The following is a 20,742-nucleotide window of genomic DNA, read 5'->3' as shown; positions in this document are numbered from 1 at the left end:
TCCTGGGACGGCAGCCAACTTGTCACAAGGACACAGGTCGCAGACGTAATGGTGGTGATGGGGGAGAGGAGGGAAGAGGAGGGGAGGATGTGGAGAGATGGAGATGAAGATACCTCAGAGTTTGGCAGCCAGCGTTGTAAATGAAATGGGACGTGTGTCAAGTGGCACAAGAGTGCAAAAAGGGAGGAGAAAATCAATTTGTACGCTGTGAGCTTTGCCATCGGGGGCCGCGACTTCGACACGCTCTCACACACACACACAGTGTCACAGTATCTGGGAACGTCACAGTGTGTGCGTGTCTCGGGCTGACAGGTGCCACACGGCGTTGATGCAAACGGGCATCAGACGAGCCTCGGATCTCCTGCCAGGGCCGCGGCGCTCTCCGCTCATCTCCTCGTATCGTATCCACGCCAATCTGCCTAATGAGCGAGAAGGCACGCATACGCAGCCGTGAGATCCATATACAGTACAGTAGGTGTGTGTGATGTGACACACACACACACACACTCTGACAACACAAGTGTTTCTATGTCCCTGAAACACATTCACACACACACTCGGAAATCATCTCCTCTGTGCATGCACGCACACACACACAAACAGGATAATGAATCTCGGTCTGACCACCCACACTGGATCAGCGGGGAGAATAGATTCCAATCAGCAGGACTAATGCGGGGGAGAAAGACAGTGGCACATTTGTCTCCATGCACCCCACTACTAATACGCTTAATAAAGTGGAGCGAGGGATGAGGGGAGGACAGGACAGAGATTGGGGTTAAGAGACATAGAGGAGGAAGAGGAGAGCGAGGATGGTGGAGAGGAATGAAAAAAGAGCAAAAGAGGAAAGGAACTTAAAAAAAAAACAGAGGGAGGAGAAGGACGTGGCGGCGAAGAAAGTCGACCCCCCCTGATGAAAGAGGAAGAGGAGGATGACACGTCTCTCCTTGAGAATCAGTAAAAGCCACAAGGACGCCCGTCTTGTCTAGACAAAGTGTCCCCTAATCAAGTTACCAGTCCTCCCTCCGTACAACAAGACAGAACACCAGGGCGTGTCTAAGTGTGTGTGTGTGTGTGTGTGTGTGTGTGTGTGTGTGTCTCCTTCTAATGCACACTCACTCACACTCGAATACACATTGCCATGGCAACGCTGGCCAGCCGGAGTGGCATCAATGTGGCAGCCCATCCTGGAGACAGAGAGAGGGAGAGAGAGGAAGAAACGAAGAGAGACAGAGACAGAGAGAGAGAGAGAGAGAGAGAGAGAGAGAGAGAGAGAGAGACAGAGAAAGGAAGAGAGAGAGAGGGGGGCAACACCTGCCCAGCTTCACTACTGTGTTACCTCCACCCAGACCCCACCCACTTTACTAAGTGATGGAGGAGGTCCAACAGACACAGTCACAGCACAGAAGAATTGTATGTGGTTTATTTAACACCCTGTTCTCCCCAATATCAAAAAGCTAAATTAATATGAGCGAGACAGAACGACCGAGCAACAGACAGAGCAACAGACAGTACAACCGAACTAACGAACTAACGAAAGAAAGAAAGAAAGAAAGAAAGAAAGAAAGAAAGAAAGAAAGAGAAAGAAAGAGAAAGAAAGTGTATATATAGTCAGAGAAAGTGAGACACAGTCACTGATGAACTTCTCTGGTAATGTTCCTCGCTTCCAGCTCATTATAGCTGCTGCTTGTAAAAATAACTGAGTGCATTTGGCAACGAGCAGAACGTGTCACAGTCAGAGGCTCCAGTCGCTCTGCACATCCAGAGTCCGACTGCACTGACTCACTCACTGTATAAAGGCATTAGAGTCACGTGACCCAGGCCACCGCATTTAGCGGAGCCACTGTCACGGCCATTAGACAAATTGATATTGAATGCTCAATCAAAGCCAAGGCGGCCATTAGCTGATGCCGTACGCCTGCGTATGAAGGGAAGTTTGATGCCTGCTTCGTTTGTGAGGAGTCAAACAGAAAGGGTCACATGTGGAATGATCATTTAAACTATTTGAACAAAGCATTTTTACTACAGCCTGAAAAATATGGATGTTTGATGGCTGATATTAGTCAGTGAAAAAATTCTGACACTGATTTATTGTGCATTATTCATATTTGAATAAAAATAAAACCTAGAACTATTCCTAAGATTCTCAAAGTCTTATGACTGAGAAGTGTAACTGAGGCTTAACATTTTACAGTTTAACCAGAAACCTTATTATATATAACTTTAAATTAAAATAAATCACAAATACAACCAAATATATTGAACTTGAATTAAGAAAATAAACTAGAAAAAGTACTACAAAGTTATTTTTTTTAACATAAAAAGATGCACATTGTTTCTGCAATAAACAGTTTTCAGTAATTTCTAATTTAATAGTCATATATTCGTCTGTCTCATTACAAATTTCCCTTCATGCTATTAGTAATTTCTTCAAGCGAGTCTGCATCTTGTTATTGCTAACCCTCTTTTCCACCATACTTAGTGTGTGTGTGTGTGTGTGTGTGTGTGCGAGTATGCATGGAAGGACATGACCTGCGCTGCATGTTTTATGCGAGTGCGTATCAAGACATGACTGCATCCTTTCATGCCTTGCACCGTGCTCCTCAGTGTCCTAGAATAAGAGGCTCAGAACCCTGAGGGAGTGTGTCTGTGTGTTTGTGCATGTGTGTGTGTGTGTGTGTGTGTGGGTAAGTATGTTCTGCTCCTGTTTGTGTACACAGCCAGCCATCCATGTATATCGCCTGGTGAAGCTTCTCTGTTGAGACCAATACCAAAGAATTGAACAGAGCCGATTGCACGACCAATCACAAACTAACACATTCATACAACACGGCAAAAATGTTCAAATCTTGCATGGAAAAACCCTTGATTGTCTTTTTACCCTATAGATAACTGCACCTTTCATTTATTCTGGTATCAGTGTTGTCCTGAGTTACAAAGTCATGCAAAAGCCATTAACCCTGCTGCCATCAGTCCTACAGTAATGTCTGTTTTGCATTTGGCATTGTTAAGTCATAAAGGGTAAGAGTCCAATTATGTGGCTCCTGATGACTCAAATTTGTCTAAAACTGTTTAAGTCTGGCCACGTTCGCTAATAGAATTCTTTATTATACCAGATTTCATTACTGCGAGCTGAATCCAGCGTGAGTGGTGACCTGTCCAGTGTGCTTTCCCTGTGTTATGTCCAGTGCATGCTGGGAAAGGCTCCAGCAGGGAGGGGCAGACAGTCGTCCCTGTGAAGTTAGAGCTCTAACTTTAGATCTGCTTAATGTGAGAGAAGTGTAATTATACCACATAGTGGCAGCCGATAGAAAACGCATGAATGTGCCTTCTATTTCTGTATGCAGCATGTGTTAGCATATTAACATTTGCGAAGGGGGAATAGAGACCACAAACCAACACCAAGGCTAATGGTCGATCTTTCCATATTGAAAAGAAGTGATAAAACATTCCTAGATCCACCGGTTTATCCAAATCTCCAAAATGTAATGGGTTCTTTCTTGGCCCATGTCCTATTGTTGCAACCAACCATCCAACCAACCAACCAACCAACCAACCAACCAACCAACCAACCAGGGCAGCACTCATAGGAGCAAACATCTCCGCCAAGCCCCATCAGTTCCCTTACATTCAATCAAGATGCACCAAACTGCACACACTCATAAATATCGGTTCCCTAAATATGCCTTCATTAGGAATCCATTAATTTCAATTCTAAAGAAGGTGATGAAACATTCCTGGATCCACTCCTTCAGCCTGATCCACCAAGTTTCTTAGAAATCCGTTCTGTAGTTTTTACGTAATCCTGCTGCACGGCACAATGTTTATAAAATGAAAATAATGATATTAAAACAAGCTGTAAAACAGAAGCTGTGACCAAAATAACCGGGAAAAACTTCACACCAGTATAAAGAACATTGGGAAAAAAGGCCTATCGGGCACTGACATTCTCTGCATCTGTCCCGAGCAGGTCAGCGAGGTCAGCGATGAACGGGAGGGAAAGGAGCAGCTGGTGACCAGGGTAAAGAGGGGGCTCGAGTGAACTGGCCATTGGCTTGTTGGAATCTGTGCTATATATAGACCAGAACGGCCTCTGTGTGGAACTGTCTCCACCGCAGACAGCGCTGGGGGGGCTGAGCTCCACATCACGGGAACGTACAGTAGATACTGAACATAGTGATGACAGCGATAATATGAGACAGGGAGCAGGGTGCGTGGAGGTGGTTGCTATGTAATACTATTTATAATAGAGGGTTACGGAGATGTGTTTCAACTTACAGCCCTCGTATATATCCGTAGGGATGTGGACAGCGGTGGTGTTGTAAGAGACGAGGCGCTTGAAGTCGGGGTCGACGTGGAAATCATCTGGAACGTAGCGGTTCTTCTTCTCCGTCTGATTCAGCTGCGGAAAAGAAACAGAACTTGTAGTTTTGGAGCTGAAACCAACATGGAAGGTTGTTTTTTTAGTTTTTTGCTTAAGAGGGGTCTGTGAGTGTGTGTCCAGCCTCAGATTGTTAACACACCGTACACGCAGTTCCCCCGCTACTGCGAATGACAAGGTGTCAGTGTGGAGCATCCACTGAAATGTCACCACTGACGGATAAAGACTGAGCAACTGAATCAAAAAATTTGGGCAGTGAAACAGAAACCGAGGCGTCCGCAGAGAGAGACAGAGGGAAGAGGGGCGAACGGAGCCTGTCAGTCAAATGCATAGTGACATCAGTGTGCTGTGGGTGTGTGGCTCTCTCCCACTGGGACAGTGGAGAGGAATTAGATGCTGATCCCTGTTTATCAGAGCAGACAGATGACGTCTGAGGCCAGGGGACACGCTCTCAGTGTCTCACGCATACTAGTGCTTCCTGAGTGAGGGGCCCTAAACATGCACTGGCTCGGATGCAGAAAAATACTGCACCTTATACACACAAATGTAACTAATTACAGTACGGATAAAAACAATAATACACACATATACTCAAATGTAGTGATGTCAATATATAAAGGAGGCTTATAGGCCGTCAATAAAACCTAATACTGTACTTATAATCTATTGAGGGACGGATATTGTGTGTAATATCAGAACGGTGAAATCCAGTTGTACTTACGTCATCTTTGGCGTTGTAGTAAATAAGTTTGTCGATCTGCAAAGATGTTGAGAGAGAAAACATGAACAATTAGTGACAACATTGAAAAAACTAGAAATTATTTAAAGAACCATTTAAAACCACTTCACCTTCTCACTCCTGTTAAAAGTTTTAAGTGTGTTTTACTTCTGACCAAAATTAGCATATAGTGTGCTTTGCCTTAACTAGTGGACAGTGATGTCATGATACACCGACACACCTTGGAGCATAGACTGTATAAAGATGGACAACATGCCTGATCCAAGAATGTGAAGCCAAAGCGTCTTGATCGCACCTGCTGTTAGTGAATAGGAAATGGCTCAAACTAAAAAAGTACACTTTCAGTTTTCTGTCATTTTAGGTAGTTAGCATGCTTATTTTTGTAAGTTTGGTTTTAATTCGTCCATCTTTATATACAGTTTATGGTATTTAATTTATGTTTATATTGAATCTTTACTTATTTATTTTCATTATTTTGCTATTCCCTTTGTTGCTATGGAAAGTTTCTCAGTAATGGGACTAATAAAGGATTATCTTATCTTATCTTCCCTGTAGCACGGTGGGAAGTTCCGGTAAAAAGAAAGATTTCCTACGCTACACTAAACGCTTATTACATTATACATAATTCAAAGAATCCAACAGAACAGAGGTTTTTAAAGTTTCATCCGTCAGCCGTGGATTTGAATCTTGCTGTATTTCTCGCAGCGTGGCGTTCGGTCTGTGTTTGACGCTGACGATCGGTGAAAAGAAGTGTTGATGTTTTGCTCTCACACTGCTGGGCCTCCTGTCAGTACACAGGCCAGCCCGGGCGCTAACGAGCTAGCCTCGCCGCTGACATAAGGACGCCCCTGAGCCACAGCCGCACCTACTCCCAGCACCTGCCTCCCACCTCTGGAGCCGCGAGCCAACAGGGCGGCAACTCCTCCCGCCCCCGCCACCACCTTCACTTAAACAGGGTGTGATTAGCTCACAACGAGAGATGAAGCTGAGTAAACTGTGCCAAACAGCATATGCTCCCCGTTTCTGTGACGGAGCAGGAGATGTGCTGTTTCAGCCACATGTCCAGGTATTGGGGCCCATATGCCGATATGACACGAGCAAATGTAAAGAAGCTGAAAACAGGAAACCGTCCCATGATGCTCTCTGTCAGGTCAAGTTACAGCAAGACGATGTTCACCTTAAGACGTGACGATCACACCCTCACGCCCCTCGGGAGAGGCGACGGTGTGCAAGAACACGGGATGTGTGAGAGATGGAGGAAGAAGATGAAGGGAGAGGAAAATAAATGCTGTAAGTTATCAGGCATGTTGTGGTGGGTGTGATGTTTACTGCCAAATGAATGTGTGTGTGTGGTCTTGATAAGAAGATGCTTTTTTAATGGTGTTAACTACAGTTCATGTCCACATGTGACTCATCAAATCTCCGCTCACCGACTCCAAACATCAACAACTCACACAACAGTTTTTGGAGTAGAGCAATTTTTGGCGAAAGGTTTCCTCTTGAACTTGTTACAGTTCTTGTAGAACCGACGCTCGCACTCGTCTCTGACATGCTCGGCTGTGGGGGGTGTTGGCGTATCCGACGGCGGGTTACCGAGGGACATTTTGCTTTTCTTTCACAGCAGCTGCGAGCACTGGTTTTTCTGTAATAAAGTATCACAGTTTTTTCCCCAATTCAAATACAAAGTCAAATATGTGCAATGTTAATTTTTGACGTAAAACCTCATACATGAAAATCTATTAATATCACAAGAGGAACTTTGAATTTGGTACAAAACATGGCGACACGATCAAGTTCCTCTCTGTGTAGCAGCTGGATTGTGCTTTTATAAATAGCAACAATAATGATGCACTGACACATGCAAGCGTGTGGCTCGATCGCAGCAGTCACAGCTTTTTAAGTGTTTAAAGTCAGCAGGGAGAAGGTGCCCAGCAGAACTGGCCCAGTTATCAAAGGTGACAGAGAACAGACGCCCACGCACACACACGCACACACTGACACACACAGACACACACGCACAGACACACACTCGCTCTACTTGATTTGAAAATTAACATGATTTACTATGATACGAATCGTATCAGCGTGATTTCATGTTTGAGAACGTCTCTTATGACACAAAAACTAAGTAAATGCTTTTTTAATGGACATCAGGTGTCAGGATGATCTTTAAAATCTGTTACACATCTGTATATATGGCTATGACATTGCTGAGACTGCATATTTGCATCCACATTAAAATGAAAATGTATTTATTCTAGAATAAATTGACAGCACGTATGCCGGCAGCGTGTTTCCTTTTAAAACCCACGTACACATGTGCACGGTGTTTATGAGCCTCTTTAATGCTACAGACACCGCACTGCCTGAAGTTAGAGTCCAGCTGTGGTTCCACATAAAAGACCATGAAGGACACGTTCACTTTCGGACATGATGATGACAATGCTTGGTCTGTGCATCGTGAGGAGATCTTTTGTCTCATTCCACTTGGCTCTTTAAAATCAAATACTAGAGAATAATAGTTTCTACTTGAGTCTGAAGTCAGAGCCTGAAAAGCCACTGCAGACTTCAGTGAAGATCTGAGCTCCGTCCTTGGCTGCAACTTCAACTTCAAGAGTAAACAAAATGAATGGATATTCAAACAATCAATCCTGTCACACACTGAGGTTTAACACGCCATTAAACACTCGAGACGTTTTTATTTATCTTTTAAATGGAATCTACAAATTTTCCTAATTTACCATATGACAACACTGATGAAAATGATCCTGCGGAGGAGGAAGAACTGAAAATGTTTGTGAAATTACAAAGGAAAGTACCACATTAACTTTTCTACTTGAGTAAAAGTAATATAGTACTTGCGTTTAAATAAACTTAAAGTATTAAAGTACTTGCTGAGTGTAGCCTATTACTTGTACCTATAGTACCTGAAGATAGATTTACAGATACATGAAAAACTCACATAAGTACAGTACTGAAGTAAATGCACTTTGTTACATCCCAGCACTTCACATCTAAGCCTAATTACAATGCAATGAGAGATGTTTAATTGGTTCAGGAATAAAATTAAACAAATAATTTAAAGTATGAAACTCAGCGACTGATGCAGTGGAAATGAATCTGTCCTCAGAGAGAATATTTCTTTCCCTGGTTCCTAAGAAGTTGAATAATGTGGAACTTCTAATGGAAAAGAATCATTAAGATTTGGCAAATAACACTGAGGACGTTTTCCTCCCCCCCCCCTCCAAGCTAATAGGCTAAATGGAGAAGTTGAATTTCTGTCAAGTTCTTCCATCAGTGAATGTACATATATATCATTAGTCATTTCTTTAATGGCTCCGGAAAGCATGAGGCTTTTTTCTAGCTGCAACTCCCCAGAGGAGGCTGCCGTTGTGGAACGGGGGGGGGGGGGCGCTGCAATCAGGCAAAGTAACTGAACGAGCCGTAGTGTGTTCATATTATTTGCTGTACATTCGCTTCTAATGCATTCTTAATACTATGGGTTAATGGAGAAAGTCAGCGAGTGAGCCGTGTGCATGTTCATCATCATGCCTGGTTGTTTCTGCCAATTATGCACAATAATGAAATTCAATCTTGCATGAAGTCATTACAGCCTGATTGTCACTATAATGAGATTTGCCGTTGGATTATTAGAATCATATCGGGGCAAGAGCGACCCGCCCCTGCCCTCGCTCCTCTTAACGGAGTTCATGGCACCACTTGATCTGTGTGTGTTAATGAACGGATCAGACCGGGGCACCGGCGCCGCTCACTCACCTCGCTGTCGCCCTGCCACTGGTGCTCCATCTGAAACTTCTCCGCTTCGCTTGCCAGCCGCTGAGAGGAAAAGAGAAGGGGGAGGAGAAAGTATGTTAGTCCATGTTTAATATTCCTGTAAAGACTTTTTACGGTTATACGACTCTGATCATCATAATAACAGCATTGACCCCAACATTCGCTCTGAAGATTTCTAACTCCACTGATCTCTGAGTTACGCGCAGCATCTTGTTGGCGGCTGCGGCTCAGGTGGTAGAGCGGGTCGACCACTGACCAGAAGGTCAATGTTTCGATCTCCGGGTTCTCTATTCCAAATTGCCGAAGTGTCGTTGGGCAAGACACTGAACCCAAATTGCCGGCAGTAGCCTTTGTGTGATGTGTGATAGAAAAAGTGCTGCACATACTGTAGATGCACTGATTGAATGGGTAGATAAATACAGACTGTTTTAAATTAAGCAAATATGAATTAGTGAATATCAGCGTTACATGTGAAGTCAGGATATAAGAGCTGCTGATGCAGGAACAGTGCATTTAAGGGAAAATACCTAATTTCCTCTCCGCTCCAGCTGGGGTGAATTAGAACCAACGCTGTGACTCTAAAATTAGCAAAACCCCCCATTCCATCTTTTCCCAGATCTGGTCTTAATGACTAGGTTAATGGATTTATAATGGGCCCAGCTTTTAATCTCTACCTGGTCCAGATATGCACTGTACTATTAATTTCCCCTGGGAAATCTCCAATATCAAATCCAGCGCTTCCTGCCCGTGTGTGTGCGGCACAAAGGGCTCAGAGTCAAACAGGAAGAGAGGAGATGTGATGGCGGCACTGGAGTAAATTCATTTATGGGAGGAGAAGGGGGGGCTGAAATAATGAATTATTGAATTAATAAGACCGTCACGAGAATCAGAAAAAGCAGAACAAAGTCTGATCACTGACAGGGTTTGGTGCCAAATCAGACTTTGAACATGACACCAAGTCGATATTTCTACTGATACTAGTGATATTACTGTGGCCTCATAATAAGATTAAGTGCACACATGAGTCTGGTGGTTAATACATTACGCATCAAGTTTTAAGAAAATCGGTTCAGTAGTTTTTGTACGATCAAAGAAACAAGGCTCCTTGGTGAAGTTTAAACAAGAGAAAACAAGAGTGTATAGAGTCTCTCAATCAACACAATAACAAAAGACCTGGTTTGATGACGTCGTGAAGCAGCGCGGGATCATGGGAGTTTTGGTTTTCACTACCGTTGCCAATGGAAATCTACCTGACGTAACTCAGATGCAAATCACGTTCATGGATGAGGTCATGTACTCAAGTTTTACCCTCCACTTTTTAATGATGTTTTGCCAGAAAGCTAAAAAACGTATAGATAATATGACAATATTATCCGATGTTGACTCCAAACATATAAGAGTGGATAACATGGAGATTTCTGCAGTAACGAAGCTGATGGTTATGATCCCTCTGTTCCTCTTTCTTTTTTAAAAGTCAAACCCTCACTCTATAATCAATTGGCACAGAGGCAGCGTCTTGATAATGAAATCTTCCCCTCCCTCGGATCTGGCTTCAGATCACTCGTTATAACACCAGGTCGCCCCGTAATGCATGCTGGGTGGTGGGAGGTGGCGGGGCTGACACGCGTGTGGTCTGAAACACGGTTACCCCCCTCGGCAGCCCCCCTCGGTGTTTCTCATTAAGGTGGAGATTTCTCAGCGGCTGTCGGCGACGGGGGGGGGGGGGGGACCTCGCGGCTGGCAAAGGAGCAAAGGTGAGCCGGAGCTGGGCGTCTGTGCGGAGGGAAGCTTCACCGCTCCGTGAATACTAACCATGTTGGCGTGTGGTAGTGTGTGTATCAGCGAGACGGCACATGTCACTTGGGGGGGGGGGGGGGAGTAATTGGGCTACATTTAAATGACATTTCTGTGTGCACGCGCTCCCAGTTGGCCACCAGCCGTCAAATCACAACGTTAGACCTTTTCCAAGCAACCACGCAAGAGCATTTCTCTTTTGAGTATTTTCCAAGTCGTGACACGATGGTGATGAAAGCCTTTGCAGATGTTGTGTAGTTTCACCCAGCTGCACAAACTGAATGGGAATATACTTTCAGTTTCCAGCATCAAAGGACCAGGAGGTTTACGAAGGCAAAACTAAAGCACTTAGCGAGGAATCATCATCTTCATCTTCACAGATAGGTGTTGATGTTAGTGCTGAATCAAAAGCAATTTCCACAGTAACTAGTGGTGTACTTGAATATAAGTACTTGTTTTTTCAAATACAATAAGAGTAGTTTTTTCATTTCTCAGCCTCTTCTGAATCCATCTCAAGTATTTCTCCATCAGTGATGCTGCCGCAGGAGGCGGAGTCAAATGTTAATCAATGCCTGATTGGATCAATGAACCAATTCCCCTCGTTATTGACTCGTTATAAAAAAAAAAAACAACGTGTAACGCAAAATGTAGTAGAGTGGAAAGTACAGATATGTGTAGTGGAGTAAAAGTGAAAAGTACCTGAAAATAAATCGACTTAAGTACAAATACATGAAAAATTTCCTCGAGTAATGTAATAAAGTAAATGTGCTTGTTACATCCCACCACTGATGGTAACCACATCCAAATATAACTTTATTTTATTAGCTGCAACAAGTAAAAAGCTTATAAATATAAACGTGCAGGATAAGTATACCAGCTGCTTGCACACAAACTTGTATAAAGTGTGAGCATCACATGGGAGAACGGTGTCATGGTGTCACAGGTACACGGAGGTGTCGTGTAAAAACACACGTCAGCCAAGTCAGAATACAACACAAATGCCAAAGGAGCGGGAAGTAATTAGAATAAATAATCACGGTGAAATAATTAAGGAACTCGCTAATGAGCTGGCATTAAATGTTATGATGTCAGCAGGCAGCAGCAGTGACTCATGAGAGCATATTGAGGGGAAAGACCCTCGGGTCTAGAAAGACCCGAGGTTCGCTAACGCTCTCTTTACAGCAAAGACTGGAGCTCAGTACACACACACACACACACACACACACACACGGATTAACACGTTTACACTCATCTGCGCTCTTCCTTCATCTCCCTATCGCTTTGTCATCTGCTCTCAGGCTCTTTGTGTGTGTGTGTCTCTGTAACACACACACACACACACACACACACACACACACACACACACACACACACACACACACACACACACACACACACACACACACACACACACACACACGCACGCACGCACGCATCCATCCATCCATCCATCCATCCATCCAGAAAATTATGCATTTGTGTATAATTCGTCTGAAAATAAAGTGATTTTCATCTACGTTAGAATAGAAAAACAGACTCAATCTGTTTGAGCTGCTGGTTGGAAAAAGTAATTATGTGGGGAACCAAGAACGTAACATGTGATTAACTGGATCATCTGCTACAAACGTGAAGAATGAAGAGGATAAGAGATTAAACAGCTCAATTCTTCACAAACACACAAACATACGGAACAAAAGTTTCCCTGAGCTTCATGTCTGTGATGTGAAGACACAGAATAATGATTTACTGCAACTCCTCTGACTTTGCGTTTAGTAAACAACGCACAGAGATGTGCCGTAAACACACGCTTCCTATCGAGACACGTTCCTGGCAGTCTGATTAGAGCATCCAGTCCTGCCAGGACACACACACACACACACACACACACACACACACACACACACACACACACACACACACACACACACACACACACACACACACACACACACACACACACACACACACACACACACACACACACACACACACCTGCCATCTTACTGATGTGTGGGGAGGCTCGGGAGAGCAAAGGAAACATGAGCATCTGCTGTTGTGACTGGCAGCACTTTAGTCAGATCTATCCTGCTCAGCCTGTAGGGAGCCCGGAGGAGGGTGGTGAGAGGGGGAGAGCGAGAGAGGGAGAGAGGGAGAGAGGGAGATATACATCTGCACTCACACACACTCAGACCCAGGAAATAAAACAGGCACGAGCAGGTTGACACGTTAACCCTCTTTGCTGTAACCCCGGTCCTTTGTTCAGGAAGCAGCCGTCACCGTCCCACCACCTCTGTGGAAGTGTCGCTAGTCTCGCTTTGACAGCTCATCTCTCCTGCAGCAAGCTCCTCCAGCCCGGCACGCGATCTGTGAGCCAGCTGGCTGCGAGCAACTCCCGATTACAGCTGTGCTCGGCCGGCGATGGCGAGACGGCGGCCCTGCACGTGCACGCAGATTTACTGTATGTCGCCGTGACTCAAAGATGATGCCAAACTTTCTATTGCCCTGGATATGGCCATTTTAAGATCACGGTTTGTTTGGGCACTTTGCCTTCCCGCCACCAGCAACAACAACCGGCCCATATCAAGACAATATAGACTCAAAGGGGTGAAGCTCCACTTAATTGATCCGAGGAGTTATTAGCTTGTCGGTGCTTCCCTTTTACCATCACTTTAAGTGCGACAGGGCTGCAACAGTAGTTTGGCAACAATAACCTGAAGAAAGGATTTATTGCCGGCGATTACACACACATTTCGATTTGTTTCAGAGTCGCTTTCATCACACCGAGCTGCTGTCGATACGTCAGGAGAAAAGGTCTAAAGCTCTGCAGATGACAAAAAGTCAACAAAACAATGTCAACTATACACATCTGCTGCTGTCTGAACACACACACACACACACACACACACACACACACACACACACACACACACACACACACACACACACACACACACACCAGTAATGAGTGAGCCACATCAAATTAACACTCCCTCTCTGTATGCGTGTGTGTCTGATAAGGAAAACAGAGATGACAAACACAAAGCAGCAACACACACGAAACAGTTCGACAGCTGGGCTGACAATAGCCCGCCACACACACACACAGACACACAAACACACCAAGAAGTGGTGATAAATCAGTCATCAGTGACCAAAATACACACACAGACACACTATATCTCGCAGATTCAACATTTTCCGCAGCATCACATCCATCAAATATATGTTTTTTGTGGGATGGATAAATGTGTGTTTGCACAACCTTAAATATCACGATAAAGAATTCCTTTCCATTTTGTTTGTGTAAAAGTTGTAGTGGTGTAGTTAAAAACTACAATGTGCCAAACTGTCTGTTCTCAGCTTCTGTGCTCGGCCCCCTCACTGCTAAGTGTGGCTAATGTTGCCGTTTTTTAAAAATATGTTTGATGATGCGTTTCTGGCCTGGAAATGTGGAGCAGGCCGGCAGCCACTTTGGCTCGAGGCCCGTGAAGTGTGATCCTGGATCTAAGATTCAAACAGAGAAGAGTCTGGACACGTCATATAGAAAATAGAAAAATAGATATGATCCCGGAGAAAAGTACAGATTTGGCGTGAAGCCACTTTGCTGTAAGTGGTTCTTAATCGTCAGTTACACTATTAATAATGACTCCATGGTCCAATATAAAGCTAAGAGTGATTAATCAGCATGTGTCTCATCATCCAAGTCAAGAAAATGTAAATGTAGGAAATTCCTGCTTGTTTTACATCATATTAAACTGAATATCTTAAAATTAGGTGAACACTTTCTGCTGCTTTCTGATATTTTACTGAACAATCAATCGATTGGGCAGCACAACACAAACACACACATACAAACACAGACGCCCACAGACACACACACACACAAACGACAAGCAACGACAACATCTCAAGACTTGCAATGAAAATGAAATACGCATTTTTTGTGGGGTTTCGACCAAACAATACGTGTGTATTTGTCTATTTACCATTTATTTTCCCCATAATTAATTATCAGTTACCATAGCAACAGCACTAAATTTTCCAACTTTACTTTGCAAATTGAGCGGCAGACAGAAGCAGCTAATGTTTTATTGTCTCGAGACCACGAACGATGTAGATAATAGTTCCCACTGAGCTCACTCCGCTCCAGCCCGGGAAACCATCAGCATAAGTTAGCTGCCGATAATAACTCCTGGAGATGTGACACGAGCAGAAGATTTATGTTGTTTGTTCAGCGATTTTCAGACGACGCATTTCAGCAGCACTTCGGCGAGAGACGCTCCTGGATGGGACACGACCGCGCGAAGTGGCCATGTCCACATAGACGAGCTTTATTCAGACAAATAAATGAAATTGAATAAAAGCAATCGGTGCTTGTGATGTTTGAGCATAAGAGGAGAAACTGTTTTATTCTACAAGTTAATAAAAGAACGTGTGAGCGAGGAGGCTAGTGAGCGTGTGTGTGTGTGTGTGTGTGTGTGTGTGTGTGTGTGTGTGTGTCTGCTCTGTGATTAGGGCTTTAACAACAGTGTCTAATGACTCACAGCATGTCATCCAGTGTCGGTTTAATAACACACTTCCAGACACTAGAGATCAGTGACTCCTCTGTAATTACGCACCACCACATAACACGACGCCCTAACGAGCTCCACTCAAGTGCTCTCATCCTTTTTAGACAGCATAATGAAAAACGAACGCCCCGATCCTGTGTCAAACACGAGGTGGATGATGGTGCTTGAATGAAAGTTTTTTTTCTCGTTTTGCACCAGTGTTGAGTGAAAATCAGGCCGACACACAGAGAGAGCCGTGACAGAGACGTGATTCATTACGGGAGTGAGGAATGTGTTTGTGATGCCTATGTTGCTTAGCGACCAGGGTGTCATGGTAACACGCCGCATCCGTTGGTCCATGCACTGCGGAGAGCAAAAAAGCTCCCGTGCGGTGGCACCACGAGAGACCCGAAACATTTGGTTCATTATCTTCCCATTCCCGTCTTCCTCGTCGGCAATCAAGGCCCAACTCGAAGCTGCCTCTCCGCGCCGATGCCAACAGCCCACTCATAATTATGAAAATTTGGTTTCTATCGATAGGGACGCATGCCGAGCGCAATTCAAACCTGCACGAGAGGCCATGTTTGGAAAGCAACTGTTGTTTTTATTTAAAATGAAAAAAAATGCCGATCAATTGTGGCTCAGACTCTGGTGGGCAGCCAAAGCCGTTTGGATCCGCTGCCAAAGTGCTAATGCAATCCCAGGCCTGAAATAACCCTCAGCAATCAATATTCAAATAGCTCAGCCCTCAGCTGTCCGTTCTCCAGACCTGTCTCGTCTCTTCCCCCTTAAACCGGGGATGGGAATCAAGAACCTGGCTCCAAATTGTCCGAGCATTGGAATCGGAACACCTCCGAGCTCATCAGGTCCCTTTGTTAATGTTTTAATGACACAGCTGAGGGAGTCAAGGCTGAATTAAAGAATCAATCCAAGGTGTGAGGGCTTCACCTCTGTCGGTAAAATGTAATTTTGAAGTCAGGGTGGAGAAATCAGCAACAAGCGGAAGCATTTTACACCTGGGCCACACTGGGTGAGTGTGACGTTACACCCCCCCCCCCCCCGAACTGAGCCTGAGTCACTGCATGCACATTGGTCCCACGACACACCACCCGCCAACACCAGTAACTTCTCAACCTGTGGGGAATCCACATGCACACATGCACATCCTTTTTATTCTACCCCGTGGTCGGACTCAGAAGTAGAAGACTGGTCGTGATGCTGAAAATCCATGTAAGCCTACTTCTCCCCCCCCCCCCCCGTTGCATGGAAAATGGATTAGAAACCGTTTAAGGGAATCAATAAAGAATCAGACAAACCATCCGAGTCACTAATGACATTGGTATCAATAAAATCTTATCAATTTACAAGCCCTTCCTTTCTCTCCTGGGTGGGTGGTCTTTTTGAAAGATCCTCGTTCTCTTTTATTTTCCTATATTGTTCTTCTTATTCTCTTACTCTCTTTGAATTTAATCACAACAACCTTCTTTTCAGGTCAGTACGGTCTCCTCTGCCTCGGGGGGGAGGTCTCGGCGGGGTGCAGCGTCCCTTAAGGTTTGGTACAAAGCATCAGACGGACTTCCTTCAGGGCGCTGATAACCTCCCCTTCGTCCCGGCATGTGACTCGTCCTGCTTTGGTCCGAGGTCATCCTGAGACCAGACGTCGGCCAAACCTGACGTCGGCAGCCGGTGTGATCCTTCCTCGTGGCTTTTTAATGTCAGAAGTGAAGATCGAGGATTTTAAATGTCAAAAGGACATAGAAAAGGATGTGTCGCTGCTTTTGCGGTCGTTTTGTGTCGTCTCGAGTGCGTGAGGATTTCAGATGTAAAGAGTGAATGAAGCTTTTGTGATCATGCTGTTTTGAAGAAGAAGAAGAAGAAGAAGAAGAAGAAGAAGAAGAAGAAGAAGAAGAAGAAGAACAACACCAACAAGAACAACAAGAACAAGAAGAAGAAGAAGAAGACTATTCCTCACAGACTTCTATAGAAACTGATTTATTTTTTAAACCAGTGGAGTCGCCCTCTGTTGGTCATTCAGGAGTATACAGGTGTCGGGCACTCCCGCATAGGCTTTACTTTCCGGACCCAGAGTCTATACATTCATTTCTATATGCAGCCAATGGAAAGAACCTATTAACTCTTGGGGCAGATCTGACAAAGTGGTGGATCCAACAACAATTTCTCAGAGAATAATTCATGGATGTTGATAAAACAGGCCTGTTGGGCCCTGGCAGCGAGTAAAGTATAGACCTGTTACTTTTACCTGCTTGTTAAACAATTTGGTTCGCTGTGGAAACCAGTAAGTGCAATTACCTCGACCTAAGTGCACCACTTTTAAGACGAGTAAGCTTTTAACCTTTAATTTGTCTTTAAAATGACTCGGTTAGGTGAAAGCTTTGCTGTGTATTCTGGCTCTGTCAGTCATTTTCTGTGGAAACGGCTGGGAAATTCCAACCACCACACATTCCCCCCCCCCCCCCGTGTATGATAAATGAACATATCTGAGTTCTGTGTCACTGTAGGAAGAGAAATGACCTGTCAACCACAGGCCCCATCAAAGAGTATTGGTTAAGAGGAACAGCTCAATAATTGATGAGAGCGGAGTTGGGGGGGGGGGGTGGCCTGGATATCGGGGAGCGCTGTCATGGCAGGTTTAAAAAAAGAGGCGCTCAGGTCAATGTGATTAACAGAATGGACTGTGTGTGTACAACCTGTTCTGATGTGCGAGTTCCCAGTTAATCAACAGGTCACAGCTGCACTGCGCAGTTACACAACACTAAGCCGAGGACGGATAACGACGATGGAGACAACTGGAGCATCGTGGTACAGTGGAGGAGGCTCTGAGTCACAGACACAAGGAGACAGAAACCGAGGAGGAAGACGATGCAGGGGAGCAGCATCTTCCTCCTGCTGTCACTTTGTTTATCTCTGATGAACTGAGTCAAATAAAATCACAGAGAAAATCTATCCAAACAGAAAACATTCAATACTGTCGGGGACGCAACGCCGAGTCTTTTTTCTTGAGTAGCAATATTTTTAAGATCATTTACGATTTCTTTTGATTTTATTATCATCTGACATTTTGAGGTACTGACAACTTGTACTGTAAAGTGCATTGAGTGGTCGATATAATACAGTCCGTTGACTATGTATTAACATATGTATCTGTATACATTATATAGATCTTTATGGCAAAATTGGCAGCATTACAAAATGCCAAATTAACTTTATCTTCAGTTCTTGCACGCAACGTACCCAAGGATGAGCGATCACTGAAATGATTGATGTTTCTTTTGGAGGAAAACAAAAAAAACAGGACGATTCTCAGGCAGGTTCTGATGATATTTAATTGGAATGGGCATTTGAGATTATAACATCCTGGGAAAGTGTAAACCAGACTCAATCTAAAAATATCACCGTCATGTTTGTGCAGTGGTCGTATTTCTCCTAGTGGGAGAAACATTTTTGATGCAAATCGAAAGCCCAAATCAGGGGTAAAGTTATTCTCACTAAATTCTCGTTGCTTTAACAACATTGGGCTGCAGCCGACTCTTTCCCCTCTCTTCTAAACCATCATTCCAAAAGCAAATAGGGTCTTATTCTTAATCTAATTCATTCAATTTGAGCCGACACTGAGACTCCTGTCTGAGTGATTAGCGAGTTGTAATGTAATAAAATGATTTTCCATTAGCACTGTCAGTATTTTGTGTTATATGCTCACATGTGACCACTATTGCAAATAAGAAAAGCATCAGTCTGGCTGCTTATGCTAAACAAGATGTGATGAAACACTGTTGTTTTTAAAACACTCTCTGCATCTTTAATGGAGTGAATATCCCGAGGAGGAAAGACGACTCAGAGACGAAGAGAGATCAAATTTTAACGTGAAACATTTCTTCACTTTCAGAAGAGTTTATCATCCATATTCAAACACACACACACACGCGCGCATCTATAAAGGGGAAGAAACACGATGGGACATAAAGGGAGGATGGAGGAACACGGGGCAAAGCAACAATGGGGAAAATGGGAATGAGGAGTGACAGAGAATCAGGGTGAAGTTATGGGAAAGGAAGTTAGGAGGGAGTTAGGAGCAGAACGGATGGAGGGACGGGGTTGGAGGAGAGAGTACAGAGATAAAAACAGGGGGAAACAAAACACCATATGTGACAAGAGTGAAGAACAAGAGGAGGAATTTAAAGAACGGTGATTGCACTCGCGTCTACATGTGCATTCAGAGCCACAAGTGGAGTGCAGCCAGTGGGTCTGTAAAGATTCGGCAGCTGTAATCTCCAGAGTTTGAATCCACAGTGAAACTAATCTACGACAGCACCCGCCTCAGGAAACTGATTAATCTTCTGAAGTATCAAAGAGATGTGGGAGATAATTCTCAGTCTGGCACATGTGGTTTTACACACAGCAACATCCCCCTCTGACAAAAAAACAAAAAATATCAACCACATTTCGCACAATGCAGAATATTGTGGTGCAACATCCGTCCATCAGCACCACCCTGCAGAGGAGACATGTAAAACACACACAACCCTGCACCCTCACACCGACAGGCAATTTAGAGACGCCAATTAACCTGCATGTATCTGCACTGTGGAAAAAAGCTGGAGCACCCGGAGGGAGCCCACACAGCCGGAGGGGAGGGGGGGGAGAACGTACAAACTCCAACACGGGAAAGGCCCTCCCCGCCCGGGAGGTTTGAACCCAGAAGACCACTCGCTGTGAGGGGACGGTGCTGAGCGCTGCTCCACCGTGCCGCCCGTGGCGCGACATGAAAGAGGCAAATTCATTTGATCGCCCTTGAGTGGTTAGAAAAGAAAATAATCTCCCCCCAGTCAGAACAGCAATGCTTTGTGAACGTTAACTTGAAACGGTTGAAACAGACGAGTGTGAGGAGCCAAAGGGAATTTAACCCTGACACCTTCACGGTAAAGTCTATTCAGAAGGACAGTAGGTGCAGAAACTGTGCAGGTCTGTGTGTGTGAACCAGACAAATACTTTTCTTATTGTGACAACAGAACCGTGTGACAGAATGTGAGCAGTGTGGAGCAGAGGGAGATACAGCGAGAGGAGAGCTGCAAACAAACCAAATAGAAAGAAGATCTTAAAAGAATCTGTAACTCTACCACAGCTCAGATTATCACGTAAAACTCAGCAGCAGAAAAGCCACATAAAAAGTTACATAAAAAGTAACAACATAGAAACAGAAAAATGAGGCCAAATAGATCTGGAAGTCAATAATCATTTGGGTGAATCTGTACAGCGCTGTTCACTGTAAATAAGGACTAATTAAGCCGAATGACACCATTGATCATTTGTGTTCGAGCCGATCTGTTCAGCTCCGTGTGGAACTGTTCCAAACCGAGAGGAAACCTCTGTACAGCCTGAGCACGATGCAAATCCTTTCAAATTCAAAGCATGCGCAGATAGAAACTTCTATTTTCAGGGGCACAGGTTGACACTTGTGCTTTTGG

The 20,742-nt window shown here is 44.4% G+C and overlaps 1 protein-coding gene across 3 annotated transcripts in view; it reads right to left on the bottom strand.

Annotated features, from left to right (window-relative positions):
• cacna2d1a (calcium channel, voltage-dependent, alpha 2/delta subunit 1a) overlaps positions 1-20,742 on the bottom strand; it is an 83,400-nt gene that overhangs the window by 40,385 nt on the left and 22,273 nt on the right. For all 3 annotated transcript variants that reach the window (XM_034578115.1, XM_034578116.1, XM_034578117.1), the window contains exons 4-6: positions 8,898-8,957; positions 5,103-5,138; positions 4,279-4,402 (exon numbers count right to left, since the gene is read on the bottom strand). In XM_034578115.1, coding sequence (XP_034434006.1) covers positions 4,279-4,402; positions 5,103-5,138; positions 8,898-8,957 — 220 coding nt within the window. The remainder of the gene's footprint in view (positions 1-4,278; positions 4,403-5,102; positions 5,139-8,897; positions 8,958-20,742) is intronic.

This window comes from Hippoglossus hippoglossus, chromosome 23 (genome assembly GCF_009819705.1).
Source record: "Hippoglossus hippoglossus isolate fHipHip1 chromosome 23, fHipHip1.pri, whole genome shotgun sequence".
In the NCBI taxonomy this organism is placed as follows: domain Eukaryota; kingdom Metazoa; phylum Chordata; class Actinopteri; order Pleuronectiformes; family Pleuronectidae; genus Hippoglossus; species Hippoglossus hippoglossus.
The sequence above is the reverse complement of the archived record's forward strand: the minus strand, read 5'-3'. Positions and strand labels throughout refer to the sequence as shown.